The 19132-nt window shown below is 33.1% G+C and overlaps 1 protein-coding gene across 3 annotated transcripts in view; it reads right to left on the reverse strand.

Annotated features, from left to right (window-relative positions):
• The window catches only part of UBR2 (ubiquitin protein ligase E3 component n-recognin 2), a 99639-nt gene that overhangs the window by 42258 nt on the left and 38249 nt on the right, over window positions 1-19132 (reverse strand). For 2 of the 3 annotated variants that reach the window (XM_015600427.2, XM_006926550.3), the window contains exons 8-18: window positions 18552-18672; window positions 16854-16961; window positions 16373-16461; window positions 15147-15245; window positions 7120-7283; window positions 6930-7029; window positions 5518-5646; window positions 4262-4445; window positions 1791-1852; window positions 1043-1153; window positions 334-399 (exon numbers count right to left, since the gene is read on the reverse strand). In XM_015600427.2, the coding sequence (XP_015455913.1) occupies window positions 334-399; window positions 1043-1153; window positions 1791-1852; window positions 4262-4445; window positions 5518-5646; window positions 6930-7029; window positions 7120-7283; window positions 15147-15245; window positions 16373-16461; window positions 16854-16961; window positions 18552-18672 (1233 nt within the window). Of the gene's footprint in view, window positions 1-333; window positions 400-1042; window positions 1154-1790; window positions 1853-4261; window positions 4446-5517; window positions 5647-6929; window positions 7030-7119; window positions 7284-15146; window positions 15246-15315; window positions 15415-16372; window positions 16462-16853; window positions 16962-18551; window positions 18673-19132 lie in introns of all 3 variants that reach the window. The other variant, XM_006926549.3, reaches the window with a different exon arrangement.

The following is a 19132-nucleotide window of genomic DNA, read 5'->3' on the forward strand; positions in this document are numbered from 1 at the left end:
ACAGGCATTGAACAGTGGTTTAAGGGGTTTGGGTCTTTAACCAGAGGACAATGAATAAAGAATGGCTTTTAGGTTTCTAATCTATCAGCTATACACCAAGGTAAGAAACCAAAGACAGGAAGAAGATACAGAGAAGGCAAGAAGAGTTATTTTGAATATGTTAAATCTGAGATGTGTCCAGAAAATCTAGATGAAAATGTTCTATGGGCTGTCAGCCATAGAAGTTTGGAGTTGAGCAGATCTGGGAGTGATCATGACTGAATGGGTCCTAAGGAATTAACGAGAAGAAAAACACTCCCCACACCTTTAAGTTTAATGCTTTTAATTCATTACCTGAAGCATTATTATATCCTTGTCAAACATTTCACGTCTGCATTTCACATTATGGTAGTAATAAATCTAAAAAAAAAAAAAATTAATTATATTGGGTAAACAGGTTTTTATTTGTGCAGCTTCTTCCTCTTCCCACACCCCAAAAGAGCACATGGGTTTTGGGCAAGCACGTGCATACGTAATGTAGTTTCCCCAATAGTTAATACTATCTTAGTAGAGAGTAATTAATTAGGAATTTCCAGATTACAGTGGTCACTCTATGGTCCACGTTTTGCATCCATCTTTCTGGGTCTGTCAACAAAGTTGTGTCAGTAAGATTTATAGCTAACAAAAATGGGAAAAAACGTATAACAAGCCTGGTGAGGTTTAAAGATTAAAACCTCAATTTCAGAGCTATACTAACAGAACTTTTATCTTTTAACACAATTTAAGTACATACAATCTGAATTTTTATTGTTTTAATATCCAACTTTGTTCTAAAAATGATTGCCAAGTGAAAATCAAGAAATTTAAGTGCATTTCTACTTTTGATATTCTTTCTTGACAAAGTATAGATAAAAGTTCTAAGAAACCTTTATGGTTTAACATATTCTCAAACAATTATAACGTAGAGACTCAACTTTCAATGTCTAAATACACTGAAAATTATATCCTTCATAGAAGCCAAGCAATGGATTGAAAATGCTCTACAGAATTAAAATGCACTCACCTGGTTTACCAGAGAGAAACCATTTCTTCTCCACATTCCTGCATGAACTTGGGCACATAAAACAAGACATCTAAGAGGGTGTTCTATCAACATAGGTGGGCTAAGTTCACTCTGTATATACAAAAAAAAAAAAAACAACACAAAAGTCTCAACTCTATAAAGATTGATTGAGATGAATGTTTTGAATAAAACACAAATTAAAATTATTTAAAGGTACATTTGTGTGATGGTCAATTTTGTGTCAACTTGGCCAGTTTCTGATTAACACCAGTCTAGATGTTGCTGTGAAGGTATTTTGTAGATACAATTAATATTTAAATCAGCAGAATTCGAATAAAGCATATTGCTCTCTATAAACTGGGTAGGCCTCATCCAATTAGTTGAAGGCCTTAAGAGAAAAGATTGAGGTGCCCCCAGGACGTAGAAATTTTGCTTCCAGATTGCTTTAGGACTTCGGACTGCAACATCAACTCTTCCTTGGGTCTCTGACCTATCAGGCTGCATTGCAGGCATATTTCTGACTTGCCAGGCCCTAATTACATGAACAAATTCCTTATAACAAATCAATCTGTCTCTTCCTCTCTCCATACATACATATATATTTGTGCACACGTAAACACAAACACACACACATACACTCTCTTTATTGGTTCCGTTTCTCTGGAGAACCCTAATAAACTTTGTTTCGAAGTGATTTCAAATACATGAAATGTAATAAATAAGTATTTTTAAAGTTGGTACTACTTACGAGAGGTAGGAGCTCTGGAAATTTATATGCCACTTCACTTTTGCTTAATAATACATGCAAACCTGCATGGAAGAACAAACAAAAACGTATTTCTACAAGTGAAAATCATTTAGAAAAAAGAAACAAAAACCTAAATATTCACTCAACTTTGTATTTAACTTCTTTTTCTCTTTGGGAACTTATCATGTTATAAATTAAGATATAAAATGAACTGCATTCATAAACAAAACTTTATTCTCATGAACATCTGTATCAAAGGTACACTTAGAACTAGTCTTAATTGCATGTACTAACATACACTGATCATATTTTATAGAAGTAAATGTTAGACATACAAACAGCAAAAGCAGCTATATAACTATCAAAGTAATTTATATATTTTATGCCAGCTTCAAAAGTCGTATTTCACTGGGCCATGGAGTTTGTTCCTATTTAAAGTAGTGAGAGATCCTTCTGGCAAATGAACAGAGAGACTGGTCTTGGAATTCGCTGCACTGATCCTGACTCAGAATTAAGTTCCCTAGAACTTCCAGTTTAGGATCAAAGTTTCTTTAGTTCCTAAATGCAAAGGCTCTTTTATAGCTCAACCTTAGTTAATTCCGTTAACTAAGAATTAAGTGTCCTGTTTATGTTGTCTAATCAGAAAACACTTTTCATAGTCTTATCGATAAATGTTGGCTTCTTGGTCAAGTCTGGTTTGAGGCTTTCCTCATTTAAGACGACTTGCATTACAAATCTCATTCTAATAACTTGTACTCAGCAGCTGCCACTCAAGTTCCATTAGTACATACTCCAAGTCCTTCTTAAACTGTTTTATGTGTCTGTTTACTTAGCTTTCCAATTAAGAATGATAAGTATTCAGGGCAAGATTTGTCAAAAACAGTGAGATAGGATGCTCAAAAATGTTCACTGAGAAGGGTTGAGGGAGATAAAGACCTAGGTAGAAATTAGTACATTTTCATTCAGAGTACTATTTTCCCTGCGGATAACTATCAGCATCAATTTCTACCCATACAACCAGACTTTTAAAGGCAGAAAAAATCAGCAGTTGAGTTGGAGACAGAACTTACTTTCCTGTATTCTAGTTGAATACTTTTCCACACACAATGCTACCATTTGCCTATGTTGAGGATCAACAGTACAGCACGCTCAAAGCATTTATAAAAACAAAACCGGGTCTGATCGAGTTATGAGAATTAAGAGACTTCTTTCTATAGGCACAACTTCATTCTAGATACTTATTTGTTGTTCTGTTGATATTCAGATGTCTAAGTTATACTGAACCACCACGATTTCAGTAACAATCAAAGACTACTGAAATATGATAATGCTCATAAGAATGGAAAAAAAATGCCTTCATAAATAAATGAGGGATCATTACTACTGATCCCATGGACATTAACGGAATTTAAAAAGGAATACTCTATGCTCACAAATTTGATAACTCAGATGAAATGGACCAATTTCTTGATAAACACCAATTACCAAAACTCACATAAGGAGAAATGGATAACCAGAATCAATTATTTTTTAAAGAAAATGAATAAATAATTAAAAAGCTTCCAAAAAGGAAGCAAAGTATTAGGTCCACTGGTTTTCACTGGTGAATTCTACTAAATACTTAAGGAAGAAATGATACCAATCCTCCACAATCTCCCCCCACACACACCCACATCCACTTTCATATCATATTAAGTTACTGAGCTACACACTTAAGATAAATTACAAATTCTGCAATGAGTAAAAAACATCTACCTTTAAAATGTCTCCTTTCTACTCTGGAACTAAAGGGAACAATAGTATGTGAGTAGGATAAGAACTCCTGCAATCAAGAAATACGGTAGGAAGCTGTACTGAAACAAGTCTGCAGAGATGGACAAGTGCATGATCAAAGTTTTTGGCTGCTGCAAGGTGGCAGCTTCAAATAGTCTACCAAGCACAGATATCTTGTAAATCGACTACTTAGGACTGAAAACTATCACCCAAATTTGGGACTCACTCCTGACCTGACGCTTAGAAAGGTTATCAATAAATGATTAAGAAACAATTTAGAGTGAGAGAAAATCTAGGGTGGTTTCAATTTGTTAGCAATCACTCTGAATGGTAACAACACAGACTTTGAAGCTGGGTTGAATTAGTTAGACAATAAAACATGGTACCTGTGGTTAAAGTCTGAAGCACTATGGTATGGTGGTACAGTCATTATAAACATGGCCTCTGGTGCCAAACTATCTCAAAATTCCTTCTCTGACTCTTGTTGTGTGCCACTAAGCAAATCACGTTTGTGTTTCAGTCTTCCCTTATGTGACACAAACTTAATTATAATATCAACCTCATAGGCCGATGTGATTAAAAAAGTTAATGCAGATAAAACTCTCAGAATAATGTGTAGTAGGTATTCAATAAGTATTAATCACAAACAACAATTTAAAATATAGTTTCAGGGTTCTTTTTGAGGAGAAATGCTTTACCTGCAAGTAAGCGAGAAACTGGGAGGTGAATGCTAACTTTTTCTTGAGAAACACAGTATCTGATAGTTTCCACTGAATGTCCACAAATGCTTAATATGATTGGCTGTTCACCATCAGTAAAACCGCCATGACACTGCATCAATACTGCAAGGCATTTCTTGTAAGCTTCAATTAAAACTTTTTCCTAAAAGAAGGTTTGCGATAAGTTACTCAAAAGGCTGGGTTTCTACAACATTGAATAAACACCTCAAATTCGACGACTAGTTAAGTACCTCAAATATCAATACAGGCAAAATCACTCAATCTTCTCTTCCCAACTTGGTCCCTCCTCCAGACCCCTGTCTCAGTGAATGACATCTCTGTACAGTTGTAGAAATCTAGAAGTTATTCTAATACCCTCCTTTCTCTCATTTCCCACTGTCCAATCTACTACCAAACTGGCAATTTCATCTTCTAAATTTCTTTCAAACCTGGCCACTGATTATCTCCAGTAAAGTCAACCATTTCTCTATTAGAAACTCTTGCCCTCCCTCCACCCATTCTCCACAGAGTAACTTTTTAAAACACATAAATTAGATCATGTCATTTTCTGCTTGGTAGTCTAATGGAGCCCCACTTCAATTACAATAAAATCCAAACTTCCTTCCATGTCTTCCAAAACCCTGCGAAGTCAGGACCTGTCCACTTCTCTACTTTTGACTTTTACACTCCTAACAGAGCTCCCCTAATAACGATACTCCTAATAACCTAAAAACCATACTCTTCATCACAGAGCACGATGCAACTGTCCCTCAGGCAGGAGTATTCTTTATCTAATCAGTTAACTGACACACAGTTCAGATGTTATGGAAGCCTTCTCTGACCTCCCAACTTATACAGGCTCTCATCTAGACTTCATAGCCAAACAGACAAAATAAATTTAAGACACAGGACAAACGTACCAATAGTAAAACTTTGTTTCTGGGCATATTTAGAAACCATTCTTTTTATGTACTTTTTCCATTATCCCATCAAAATCTATGTGGGATAATGGAAAAAAATAAAGTAACATAAGAGAGAATGTGGATTATTTCCTCCTCTATTTTAAAGTTTTTTAAGGCTTCAGAATTTTAACTTTTATCAAATTTATAGGTGAAAAGAAAACATGCTTTTTTATGACCTATCATCACTATCCAAATCTCAAAATTTACTTAGAAATCTGTTTGTTCCCCATTCCACCATTTATCTCCTGTCTCCTATTCTTAAAAGAAACTCACATCTAAAGCACACCAATCCTGCATCATTGAAATGACATGTGTTAATTTCATTTGCAACGTGAAGGCTGCTTCCCACTCTGGTTCCATTTCAATATGCTGTCCCACCTGACGTGTAATTGGATCCATTCCCTTAAAGAAAGCGAAAAGATGTTAAATGAATTAAAATAATATCTGTTCTCTTACATGAAAACTTAAAAAATAATGTATAAGAAACATATATTGATTACACAAGCATATAAAGCTACGAGTAGTATGAGATGTCCAACTTCTTAAATTACATGTTATATCTAACATTCTCTAAAATATAAATAAAAAAATCTCAGTAAAGTATATAACAATTTATTTTAGAAGCCATCTTCTTATGTTTTAGACAATAAAATGAATATGCAACAATCTTTCAAATTCCTTTTTAGCTCTATCATCTATAGGAAAAATTACTGGAAGAAATTTGACAGGCTTTTAAAATGTTACTGCATTTATAAATATATTTTATAATATACTAAAATTTTTATATTTATTCCTCATCTGCAACTAAAATTTTTCATAGAGACGAAAAGAAAAAATAAAAAGATAAACAACTTGAATACAGAAGAATATAACGTTTTACAAACCAGTCTAACTACCTTGGTGTGTCAGAACTGATTAAATAATAGATACTTTTAGTTTTCAAAATGACCAAAGTATATATTGTTCCTATAGATACAAAAAAAACCAACCCAACACACAGAAGTTTTATAATTAAACATCCATGAATCATAATCCAACATGGGAACAAGCATATTTTCTAAAAATAGTTCAACTTTGCTTTTTTCTTCCTTAAGAAAGCCAGATAGCTACTAAAAGGAATCATAATGATACCGCTTAGATTTTTTTGAGATGTCATCTATCCTTAAAACTGGTTAAATATGTCAATTGGTTTCTGCTTCTAATTTCTATTCTGCATATGAGGGTGTTTTCAAAAAAGAGGAATAAACAGAGAGGGAAAAGTTATATACTGTAATATATAAATACCGTATCAGGGAAAGAAATGTGAAAACATTAAAAAAAAAAAAATCAACATTATAGTTTCTTAAATAACTAACAATACTTCTATGTAAGCATATTAAAAACACAAACTTGCAATCCCCAAAGAAAGAATGTTAACAGTAGCCAAAAGAAAAACCAAATACAAAAGAACAGTAGATGCCAGAACCTTTGCTGGATTCTCATTCTACACTTTTCTAAGAATTTCCAATTAAAAAGGAGTTTCTTGGTCCAAATTTAGCCACCCAAATCATTCTTTTGGAAATGTGTTCAATATGAAATAAATGCAAGGACAGAAAGGTGTTCAGTTCAATGAACAACAACAAAAAGAAAAAAAAAGGGAAGAAAGGAAAGTGTTTCCCTTTTAAAATGTGTCAGTTTATACATACCTGCATACATTTGAGTAATTCCAAAAAGGCATCAAATCCTTCCAGGAACTTCTGCCTCAGATCATCTGACCATTCAGTTGGTTTGCTAATTAACACATACCTGAACATGATAAAAATAGCAATGACTACATGGATAAACAACAACATTTTATAAGTTGCAACTGGTTTGATAAATAAACAAAAAGCTTACTTGAGGTCTAAAATAAGGCTCTGAACTCTCCTAAATTTGAAAGCTTGTAAAGCAGTATATCTTTCAAATTGAAATCTGCCCTGGGCATCTCGATGTCTCAAATGATCCATAAAAGTCTTAATGATAATGGTCATCAGGTTTTCTTCAGTGATGAGCATCCGAGCCTAGAACAAATGTATCAGAGTACATGATAATCAAAACCTATTTACTAGGAAGCTAAAAACTAGTCACCAATATTGGTTAGCTCTTTCAGTTTAAACCTTTCAACACAACTATACAATATCATAAATGTATTACTGTGTATTTCTAAATAGCAATTACTTACTCCAATTGCCACTTGTATGAAGCAACAATTGTATCACGGAGAAAGATGCCAGAATGTTAGGAGACAGATCCAAGGCTCATTATTCAAAGACAATTCAGGGTAGGGGGTCTGAACCAGGCTGCAAATTTTCCTTAACTGAGACATTTAGACACCTATAATGGTATGGTATAATTATTCTAGGATCCACAGATTTATAGCACAGATTCTGTAGAACTCAGTATAAAACTCTATTTCCTCTTAATCTCCTTAGTTAAGACTTATTTTTGTTCCTATGTATATATATCTATGTATTTTTGAATAAGCAAATACACTTAAATGATGCAAAAAAAACCCAAACCAAAAACCAGGTAAAAAGTCATCTAGCTCCTGAGGTCCCCCTTGCAAAGGCAATTTCTGTTAGTTTTCTTGAATATTCTCCCAGAGATCGTGTGTGTACAATAAACACACACACACACACATATACACACACACATACATTTCTAAAATACAAATTGTTATTAAGTAGACATAAGTATGGATATCTGTCTCCCCCACCAAAGGATAGCATATTATAAACGCTGTTCTGCACTTTTTTTTTCTTGATAAATTCTAGAGATTATCCTCTATCAGTTTATATAAATTTCCTCATTCTTTTGAATTATCACAAGGTATTCTATCATACTTTATTTAGCCAGGCTCTTATTGGTGAGATCTTTGGGTAATGCAATCCAATTTCAAACATTTTGATCTTTACCATTCTGATGGCTTTAATTTACATTATCTATTTGAATGAGGTTGAACATTACTTCATAATAATTTAATTCCCTTTTCTGCTCCATAGTCAAATCAGAAGGTCTAATAACATTCTGGATATCACATTATTACTCTGATATAAAAAATCATGGATATCCCCCCACATCTACAGTCTAACTAGGTTCCAGGTTGTTATTAGTGCTGGGTAAGTACTTAACCAGGTCTTACATTAGTCAATATCAGTATTTAATTAGCAATATTGAAAGCTGCATCAAAAAAGACCAAAAAATACAAAAGATAGAAGTCTAAGAATATAGTAAAGTGTATTCTAATGTAGAAATTAAGTTCTAAGGTCATTAGATATGGAGAAAATCTATATAGTTAAATATACCTTTAAAAAACTCTTAAATCATCATCCCTTTGCCAGGTCTTAGGCCCCAAGAAACTCAAAAGTCAACAGGATTAATTGCTCTTAATTTTCCTAGACAGTGAAGACTAAGGTCAAGTTTGAAGGATAAGAAGTGTTAACAGGTAAAAAGATTTTCCTTTTTGTTGCTATATTAGTTGATTGAAGAAGTTAAGTGAGTGTAATGCAATTTCACTAAGCTAAGGAAAAACTCTGTAGAGCCCGCTTGCAAGACTTATAACAGGCAATAAAAGGAAGTTTGAGAGACAACTAATATTGGTGGAATGTAAATCTCACCGGTCAAGGCACTTATTAGCAATTTCAGTTTCAGATGAATGTTAAAATAGATGGTTCATCCATTGTATAGTCTGGATTGGATTATGTCTTTCCTAGGTGTCAAATAAAAATAAATAAATAAATAGGGTGGACCATTAGTACTCTCCCATTAATGTAGGGACGTTATTTAGGTATGTCTACTTCTAAAAAGATAACTGAAGAAAGCATATTTTCCAAGGTTAAAACAGAAAAGAAAAATAAAAAACTTTTAAGTGCATGGCTTAATCACCTCATGCCTAGATTGTTGCTAACCTTCAAAAGTAATTTTCAACATTAAATATCTAACGTTACTGTACAGTTCTAATACTTATCACTCACCCTAAAAAAATCACTTGCTTTGTATGCCTACAATTCATTTTGGTTTAAAAAACATTACCTCTACTAATTACATTTTATTCATTTTATGTAATTCATAAGCAATTTTGTGGTGCAAGGCTCATTATATATCTAACAGCATATTCAAAATGGACCAATTCCCTCCGAAGACTCTGAAAAACTTCACTGAGTAATAATGGCCTGTGCATACAGTTTCAGTCAAAGTAAACACAATAGAGCATACAGGGATAATGCTGACTATGATGAGGGCACATTTAATAAGATAAATCAGAACAAGATAATCACTTGAATTATTAGTACCAGTTCTTTTCCATGACATAAAACATTTCACTTATATCTAGGGCAAGTGACTTTTAACCAGGGACATGCATAAGAATTACTAATGGTGCTTTTTCAAGAAACTATACATGTACTCTTCTGCTTCCAGCCATGATGAAGTAGCTTGAGGCTGACCAACATTCCCACCAAGAACAACTAGAAAAGGTCGACTTAAAATGCAAGGGTGGGAACCAAGTCCAACTTTCTTTCAGTTTTCCCTTCAAGATATTTGCAAATTCTGAAGCTATGAAGGATAGCAGTCTAAGAAGAGCAGAAAGTCTAGAAGAGCAAACAGTGATGTGGTACTCTTACCAAGGTGAGGAAACAAGACTAGAGTACAGGACCTTATAGATGGGAGGAACTCTAGTGAACATTCCAGGTTATGTCCCAGGGATGAGGATAAATCAGAAGAGTCCTGCCAAAACAACCTGGAGGCATATCAACTCCTGAGCAGATTACGGTGATCAGTCTCACACTATCTGCCTAACAACATTAAGGAGTATCTTTAGGGTTCAGGGAAGATAAAGTAGATGTACTTTTCTCTAGTCTTCCCCCTAAGTACAACTATAAACTGGACATTATATGCAAAAGGAACACCAGAAGACTCTGAAACATGGAGAGAAGAAGGTATACCAGCTGGGGACCTCAGAATCCAAGAAATGACATGGTAGAGAGTTCTCTAAATTTTTTTTTTTATCTCATATATCCAGACTTGGAGCTAAAGAAGCTGGCAACCTAGAAATGCCAATGGGCACACTCTTTTTTCAAGCTCCAATAAACACCTGCTCTCCAGCCACAGGAAAGGAGTAACCTAGCAGGACAGAAAATTTTCAGACAGTAACCTCCTCCACTCTAGCCAACCACCACAGAAACAAACTGTGGCTCCATCCCCTCCAACACCAGCAAAGGCTGAGTGGAGAACCTAGACTTCTACCCTTAAGAGGCTAAAACATGATGCCTGACTATATTAAGTTTAGGATACCTGCCATAACCTCTAGGGCAGTGTTACTCAAAGTATGGTCCACAGACCAGCACCCTGTAAACTGCTTGTTGCCAGTTGTGACAGGAAGTTTGCACAAGAAGGTAAATCAACTATTTACAGCAGTTTAGTTCAGCTGACATTTTTTTTTTTTTCCACAGCAAGATTTTTGCTGAAAGCAAAAATGTGTTGATTCATATTCTGGTACAAACTCTATCTTTTTCATAACTGTCGCTTTGAATAAAACTGCTCTAAAGTGACATTTAAAAGTATTACATGAATGTATAACTAATAAATTAATAAAGGGGGAAAGCAAAATAATAAATATTTAATCCAAAAGAAGGTAAAAAGGAGAGAAAAAAAAACAAAATAGATGGGTCAAACAGAAAAAAATCGTAAGGTGGTAAATATAAAGCCAAATATGAGTAATTATATGAAATGAGCAGAAATCTAATTAAAATATTAAGATGATTCTGATTTGATGACTGGATAAACAAAACCCAAATACATACTTTTTATAAGCAATACAATTTAAATATAAGGGTACAGAAATGTTAAAAATATAACAACGGAAATGATAAACTATGCAAACACTAACCAAAAGAAAACAGTTATTGCTATAGTATCAGATAAATTAGACTTCGAGGTCAGAGTATTATTTGAGATGAAAAAAGATAATACATAATGATAAAAGGCTCAATCTGGGAAGTACAACAATTCTAAATTTGCATGCATTCAATTACACAGCTTTAACATACATGAAGCAAAAACTGAGAATTATAAAGAGAAAGACCAATCAACAATCATTGTGGGGAGTCTATTAACATGTTTCAACAACTATAGAACAAGTAGGCAAAAAAATTAGTAAGTATGTTAAAGATTTACATGATGAAAATTAACAAACTTGACCTAAGTGACGTATATAAATACTGCAACCAATTACTTTCAAGTTCACATTGAACATTTACCAAAACTGTAAACATCTGGGCCATAAAGCAAGGCTCAACAAATTCAAAAGGACTGAAATTAGAGTATGTTGTCTGACCACAGTGAAATTATGCTAGAAAATTCATAACAAAATTAGAAAATACCCAACGTTTTGAAATTTAGCAATATACTTCAAAGAAATATAATCACAAAGAAGAAAAAATGTGTCAAAGAAGAAATTGTATAGAAAATAAGTTTTATGAACTGAATAATGAAAATAAGGCATAACAAAATTGTGGGACACAGCTAAATAAATGATGCTTAGATGGAAACTTAAGCCTTAAATGCACTTGTCAGAAAAGAAAGGCTGGTCAATGATCTAAATATTTATCTCAAGAAATTATAAAAAGAATGTCAGCTACCGTGTGGTGGTGAATAAAAGCAAGAAATCTTTCTCATTTTTGATCTCAGAGGAACAGTTTTTAATATTTCACCATTAAATATGTTTGCTTTGGATTTTTACTTTTTGTTTTTGTTTTAGGCACTCTATCAGATTAAAGAAGTTCTTTCTTATTCCTAGTTTGCTATGAGGTATTTTTTGTGTTTTAAATCATGAATGTTTTAATTTTCACGAATTCTGGAAAAGCATTTGGTGTAATTTTTTTCCTTTTTGTTTGTTAATAAGGTGAATTATGGCAGTTAATTTTTCCCCTAAATATTATACTATTCTTGCATTAAGGAAAAAACCAAACTTGATTGTGATGTATTACTCTTTTATATTGTTTGATTCGATTTGTGTGAACTCATTCGTGAAAGATTAGATGGCAATTTTCTTATAATTGCCTTGAGTTTTGGTATCAATATTACAGAGGACTCAATTAAATTGGCAAGTATATTCTCTCTGTCTTTTGGAAAAACTTACATAACACGGGTATTATTTCTTTAAGTATCTGGAAGAGTTCCCTAGTGCAGCCCTTTGGGCCTGGCGATTTCTTTGTGAGATTTTTATACTAATTAAAACTTTTTACTTCTTGATTCTCTTTTAATAACCTGTGTTTTTTCTTAGGTATTTGTTACTTTCACCCACATTTCTAATTTGATTGAGTTGGTACTAGTATTGTCATAATTTCTACTCAATATCTGTAAGATCTGTAGTTTTTGTTTAAATGTCAAGTGCACAGTCATCTCAGAACTTTTGTACTTGTTCTCTCTGTCCAGGAGGCCCTCTACCAGTTAGTCACTCTCTCATTTCCTTCAGGTCTCTGTTCAAACACTACCCCTCTGAGAGGCCTTCTCTGATAACCTTGTATAAAATATGACCCTTCCACTGTCACACTGTATTCAGTTAACCTGTTTTGCTATTTCATAGAACTTACTGACAGTTGATTTACAGTAAATAGTATGCAATTGTGTATCTGTCTTTCTCCAATTAGACTATAAATTCCACAGGAATAAGGACCTCTGACTGTTTTATTTACTGCTGTATCCCCAGAGCTCAAAACAATGCCTAGTTAATAAAGGTGCTAAATAAATGTTTTAAATAATGAATACAAGTACTATTTTTCCTAGTGTTTCTAAAGAAGTAAGATAAGAAACAAAGGTAAGACATTGAAATATTAGAAAAAAATATTTGAAATATTAGAAAAAGAAGATTATAAGAAACTCCAAGGAATGAACACAAAATATTAGAAGATAGATACAAGATGGTTACATAAAAATCAGTAGTTTTCCTATATAACTAGCCATAGCCAGATTTAAAATGTGAATAATTTGGTACAACATCAAAAATATGAAACAGATAAAACAATTTAAAAATATGTAAGACCCATGAAAAGGGAAGTATGAAGTTTTCATAAAGAACATAAAATAACACTTGAATAAATGAATGAAGACAAATTAGGTTTCAAGACGGGGGGATTCAATATTGTAAGGATACTAATTCTCCCAAAATTATGTATACAGAACTTCTTCAGTGAAAATTCTAGTGTGTTTTTTTTTGGAAAGTGACAAACTGATTTTAGTTCATTCTGGGGGGCGGGGGGAAGTCTAAAAATAATTAAGAAAATTTTGGAAAAAAAATAATGAAAGATTTGATTGTGTAAGATATCAAAATGGAATATTAAAATAAAATTATTAAAACTGGGTACTGGCATGGAACTGGACAAAACCATGAATTTGAGAAGTATCAAAGACTTCTCAAACTTAACTCTGACTAAACTGAAAGCATTGTTTTCCTTCTTCACAAATCCTACTCATTCTCCAAAATTCCCTGTGCAAGTGGCACAATATTCACTGGGATGCAAGTCAGAAACCTAGGAATCATCTTTACACTTCTCCCTCAAACCCAACAGCCAATCATTCACCAAACCCAATATCCCTCAAACCCAACATGTGGCTCGTTCTATAGATTTCACTACCCAAATCTTTCTCACAACTCTTACATGCATTGCCAAAATCCCAAGTCAAGTTACCATCAGTTCCTGTCTGGATCATTGCATTAGCTTCTAATTAGGTTCCCCAACTCACTTTTGCCCAACATCAATTTGTTCTCCAAACTACAAACAGCATGATCTTCTAAAAATCACAAATATGATGGTATTAAGTGCCATTTAAAACTCTTCAATGCCTTCCCATGCTCTTAAGATAAAAACCTAAATCCTTAACTGGCTTACAAGAATATTTCATTAATGAGTAAACAGACTTCAGACAGCTTCAACTATACTAGAATATATCCTTGAACATAAAAGTAATCCGGGGAAAAACAGTCACACATGCATAAAAATAATCCTAGAAAACATATCTTATCAGTAAAATAACCGTAGAGCACTCTTAAATCTATACAGTTTGGCCAGTGCTTATGTTTCTGGTCTCATTTCACTCTATGTTCAAGGATCTTCATCTATACTGGCTTTCTCTGCATTCTCCTACAGGACTTAAGCGCTGGTCCATCTGCATGGACTTCCCTTCACAAACCATAAAGGTCCTTAGAGAATCTCCTTTCTGAACTGTGGTCAGATCTCTCTATTATTCTGTCTCAACCAAATTCTTCAGTTTTCATTATAATTTTAATTAACCATTTATGTGAGTCCTTTCTACTATTGCAAGTTCCATGAGGGCCAAGACCACATCTGTTTTTTTTCACCACTGCATTCCCAAAGCCTAGAACTGTGCCCAATAAATAACAGGCACTCAATAAATTTTTGTTAAATTAAATGAATTTTAATTACTGAATAGTACTAAAACAGTGATGTCTTCCAGAGCAATGAGTGAAACTTAATACAAGACTACTTAATCATTGTGATTCAACTGCCTTAGCTAGCCTTTTCCTTATTGGGGAAGAGGGCTTCTCAAAATGTAAGTTTATATATAATATGCTGTCTGTTTCTATTGGATAAATTTGTTAAACTGATCAGCTTAATTTTAACTAATCAGTTTAAAACCTCAGGAAGGTACTATGAGAAAGTACAGATTAAGGTAAATGACTTTCTCCCTCCAGATTACATATTCGAGGATATATTCTAGTACGGTTGAAGGTATCTGAAGTCTTATCACTCATTAACAAAATATTACTCTATGCAGGAATATACAGACCTTAGTTCTCTATTATTTTTAGGCTTTACTTCTGTTAATGGAAAAGAAAAAGTTGTTCTTAGTCTTTCAGTACTTACAAGTGAAGGAACTGTGAATATCTGAACCGAGAGGTCTGCGACTGAAAACTCTCTGTCGTGGTCATCTGTCACATAATCACTCTGCAAACGCTCATAGTTCTATCAAGAAGGCAAAAAAAGGCAAGGAGTGCCAGCTATCAGTTACAAAGAAAAGGCAAGCACTACTCACCAGAGTAGGTGCAGTGAAGAACTGGACAGACAGAGCAGTCACGGACACTGCTCGCTCGTGATCATCCTCCATAAAATCTCTCTGCAACTGCTGGTAATTCTAAACAACAAGGGGGGGGAGGGGGCGGGAGATTCACCTCTAATCCACAATGACCAAATGTTTAAGGATTATAATGAAAAGTCAGTGCTGGAGGAGTCAATAAGATAACATTATAAGAATGATAACTGGAATGATTTCTACCAATTAAATTCTGTATAAATACTGATTCACTACAGAATCTTCTCAAACACAAACGGCAGTTAATGAGCTGAAAGAGGAGTAAGAGTTACTAAAATCCTGGGATGTCACCGTACGCCCATGGAGCTAAACTACAGTAGCTTTACATATGTCTGATGAAATCAGACTTGTACTACTTCTGGACGTGTATCACAATCACTTGATGGCTCTTTCAAAGTACATGTGCTTGGGCCCTGTTGCTGGTGAATCTGTTTCAGCAGGTTTGAGAATAGAGCACAAACATATGTATTTTGAAAGAGCTCCTCAAATGATTCTTACAGACTTCTTTGGTTAAGAACTCCTAATTTAGGCGAAATAAAAAAAAAAAGTAGTTAGCTTAATCACATGCTGCTACAGAGGGAGAATATAATTTAACAATATCAACAACCTAGAGTTCATGATTCCTAAATCATATCCATATATACATGTTGTTTTAACTAAGATGATCTCTTCCTTATACAACTTTTAATAGGAATAATACCATAATTCACAATGGCATAGGTTTAAATTCTTCATTTATTGTTTCATATCATACACACTCTATAGATGGATATGCATATTATCATGGCAGACAATGGATAAGAAAAGCCTTACTGTTGAAATTTTATTCTATTGATAAAAGATAAAAAGATCATTTATAAAGTTTCTTAGAATTTAAAATCAACACACTGATATTACTACTAGCTGCTAATTTTATAAAGCCTGGATATAATCATGGGCTAGCATTACTATAAAATATATAACCTATTTTGTTAATCTTCAAAACTGAAAAACTATTTACCTTTGCAAATCGAACAGCAAACAGCTTCTTGTATTTCAAATCCATAAGAAGACTGCTCATGAACAACTGATGATACACACTCCTAGCACCTTTTACAAAAAGAGCAGATGTAAGATAAGGATACATCAAACAAGCCAAAATTACATTTCCAAAGTTTTTACATGACCAGCTGTATTTTAAGTCTTGAAAGTAAAACTACATATGTTTCTTGGTATAAAATATTTGTAAGCTGCCTCTTAAAAAATCGGTTTTTCTAAATAGTTTTCTAACAAGATATATAGGTTATTTAATTTAATTCAGGTCATGAACCCCCGAATCTGTTTTTTATTTTTTTCCAAAGAATAAGTCTACATGTGGTAATTTTAAAAACCATAAATACATTAAATATCTGCCCAAATGAAAAACAAAACAAAACAAAACTTTAACATCTCAATTACCTATGCAGGTCCCTCTATACCTTAAAAGTAGTTAAGAGACTCACCTTTCCACAATTTGGAATCATTAAGCATCAATCTATCCACAAGAGAAGAGTTTTCACCATCTGGCCCTTCTTGTAAACCAACTTGACATAAAATTCGGCGAAGGCCATCTTAAAACAGGAAGAAAAGCTGTCATGAAATAGTAACTTCAAATATTAAAATCAAATGACATTTTAGTAGAAATATTCAAATTGACCTATAGAGTTTTACATATTTTATAAAAGATCAAATTTATTCAGAAAAATGTTTTGTTAACATTTTAACAAAAAGGAGAAAAATTCCAAATCATGCATTATATACCAACATACTCCAGAACATCAAAGTATATGTCTATCAGAAAGACGACTTATGTTGTAAAGAAATGGAAGAGCAAAGCATCCAAAAACCACTGAAATAAATATCATTCTTCAAGCACTTATGCTATATATTAAATTATATTATAGAAAATTGTTATATATCCCATGACAACTGAAGGACAGGAATAATATAAAACTGAGCTACCATTTAAAAGAAAGAATACATGACCTCTATGCTATAATATATGTCAGCACTTTTAATTAATGGTATGCAAAATGTTCTTCATATATTAAACGAAAGCATATTGTGTATCTATCTATGTGTATCTACTATGTAAGAGGCCCTGGAAGACAAATTCCTACATCCTTTAATGCTAAACTTAAAAAAAGTTCTTCAAATGTTAATATAAGCATTAACATAACGAAAACTTTAATATCTTTTTGTTTCATACTTTACAATTATTGTTTTTAGTCTTCTACAAGCATGAAATATAAAACAGAAAACAATGGAGCTGAGTTTTTACTGTAGCACAGTACTTAGCATATAGGTATTCAAAGGAAAACACCAAATTTAAAAAATAAGGATAAGAAAAATAACTGGAAAGACATTCATAAGTCATGCAAACATGTTTTCCTAAATTTCCACACCTCATTATTTTTACCTGTCACTTACAAGTGTAGCAATGCTCTAATAGCCTTTCAATACATATTTCAGAAATTTTCTTTAAACATCAGAATGTCATTTATCCAAATCACTTTTCCTGCCTGAAAATGGCAAACAGCTTCAATCTATGCCTATTTTACTCTTTAGTGTTAAATGCTAAGTCTGTCTTTTCGGCAATGAACATGTGGGTTCTTAATTATGTTATCATTACATTAAAAAGAATGTCTAATTTGTAGGCTGTGGAAAAAGAAAAAATTAAATCATTAACTTCAAATTTGCAAAATTTTCAGAGTTGAAAATTACTGGGAACCAAAAGCTGTAGGAGTCAACAAAGATATCAACATTAGTTTTCATCCTTTTAACTGCTAACTATTTAGGCTGTATTTACAGTAGCATTTTCCAGCTTGCTAAGTGAAACAGTTCCAAAGGATGGTGTTAAAAAAAAAATGGTTCTTTTATCAAGTTTATGAGATTTAGATATTAGCATATTAAAGTCCTTTACAATCGTTAAAAACCCAATGTTTTCTGCATTTATTTGAACACAAAATCTTAAAAAAAAAAATTCCATGGATCAAAATTTGGGAAACATAAGTTTTTCTGTGCATAAAGATACTGAGATGGTTTTTTAAATTTTAAATTAAAGCAAGAAATTATTCTACTTGATATTTTTTCCAGAACAGTTTTGTAAGGACATATGAGCTCATTTTTAAGTCAATTAGCACAAGCTTTTATGAACCTACCTGAATATCCAATAATACTTCCCAGCCAAGACAAAAGTTTCAAACCAAAATTCTGATGTGCGACAATAGACGAATGCATAACTTGAACTTTGAGTGGCTTTGTCTGTCTACTGGTATTTCTCTTAAAAAGAAATGGCAGGATGAAAAAAGAAACTTAAAAAGGCTATTTAATAGGAAAAAGTTAGTATTTTTATTTCATATAACTACATATTGTTACCATTTTTATTTTGTTTATAATAGCCATCCCTAAGGTATGAGGTGGTATCTCATTATGGTTTTTCTTTGCATTTCCCTAATGATTAGTAATGTTGAGCATGTTTTCATGTGCTTATTTGGAAATTTGTATATCTTCTTTGGAGAAATGTCTATTTAAATCCTTTGCCCATTTTTTTAATTGGGATATTTGTCTTTTCGTTGTTGAGTTGTAAGAGTCTTTTACATGTTCTGAATATGTCTAGAAATGTCTATTTAAATCAATCAAAAGTTATTTAACATTTCCCCCCCTTTCACTTTTTGTTTGGATCATCTTTCTATTCCCCCCATTTCTATCCCCTTCCATCTCCATAACCCACATTCACACA

Source organism: Pteropus alecto, unplaced genomic scaffold (genome assembly GCF_000325575.1).
Source record: "Pteropus alecto unplaced genomic scaffold, ASM32557v1 scaffold7, whole genome shotgun sequence".
Classification (NCBI taxonomy): domain Eukaryota; kingdom Metazoa; phylum Chordata; class Mammalia; order Chiroptera; family Pteropodidae; genus Pteropus; species Pteropus alecto.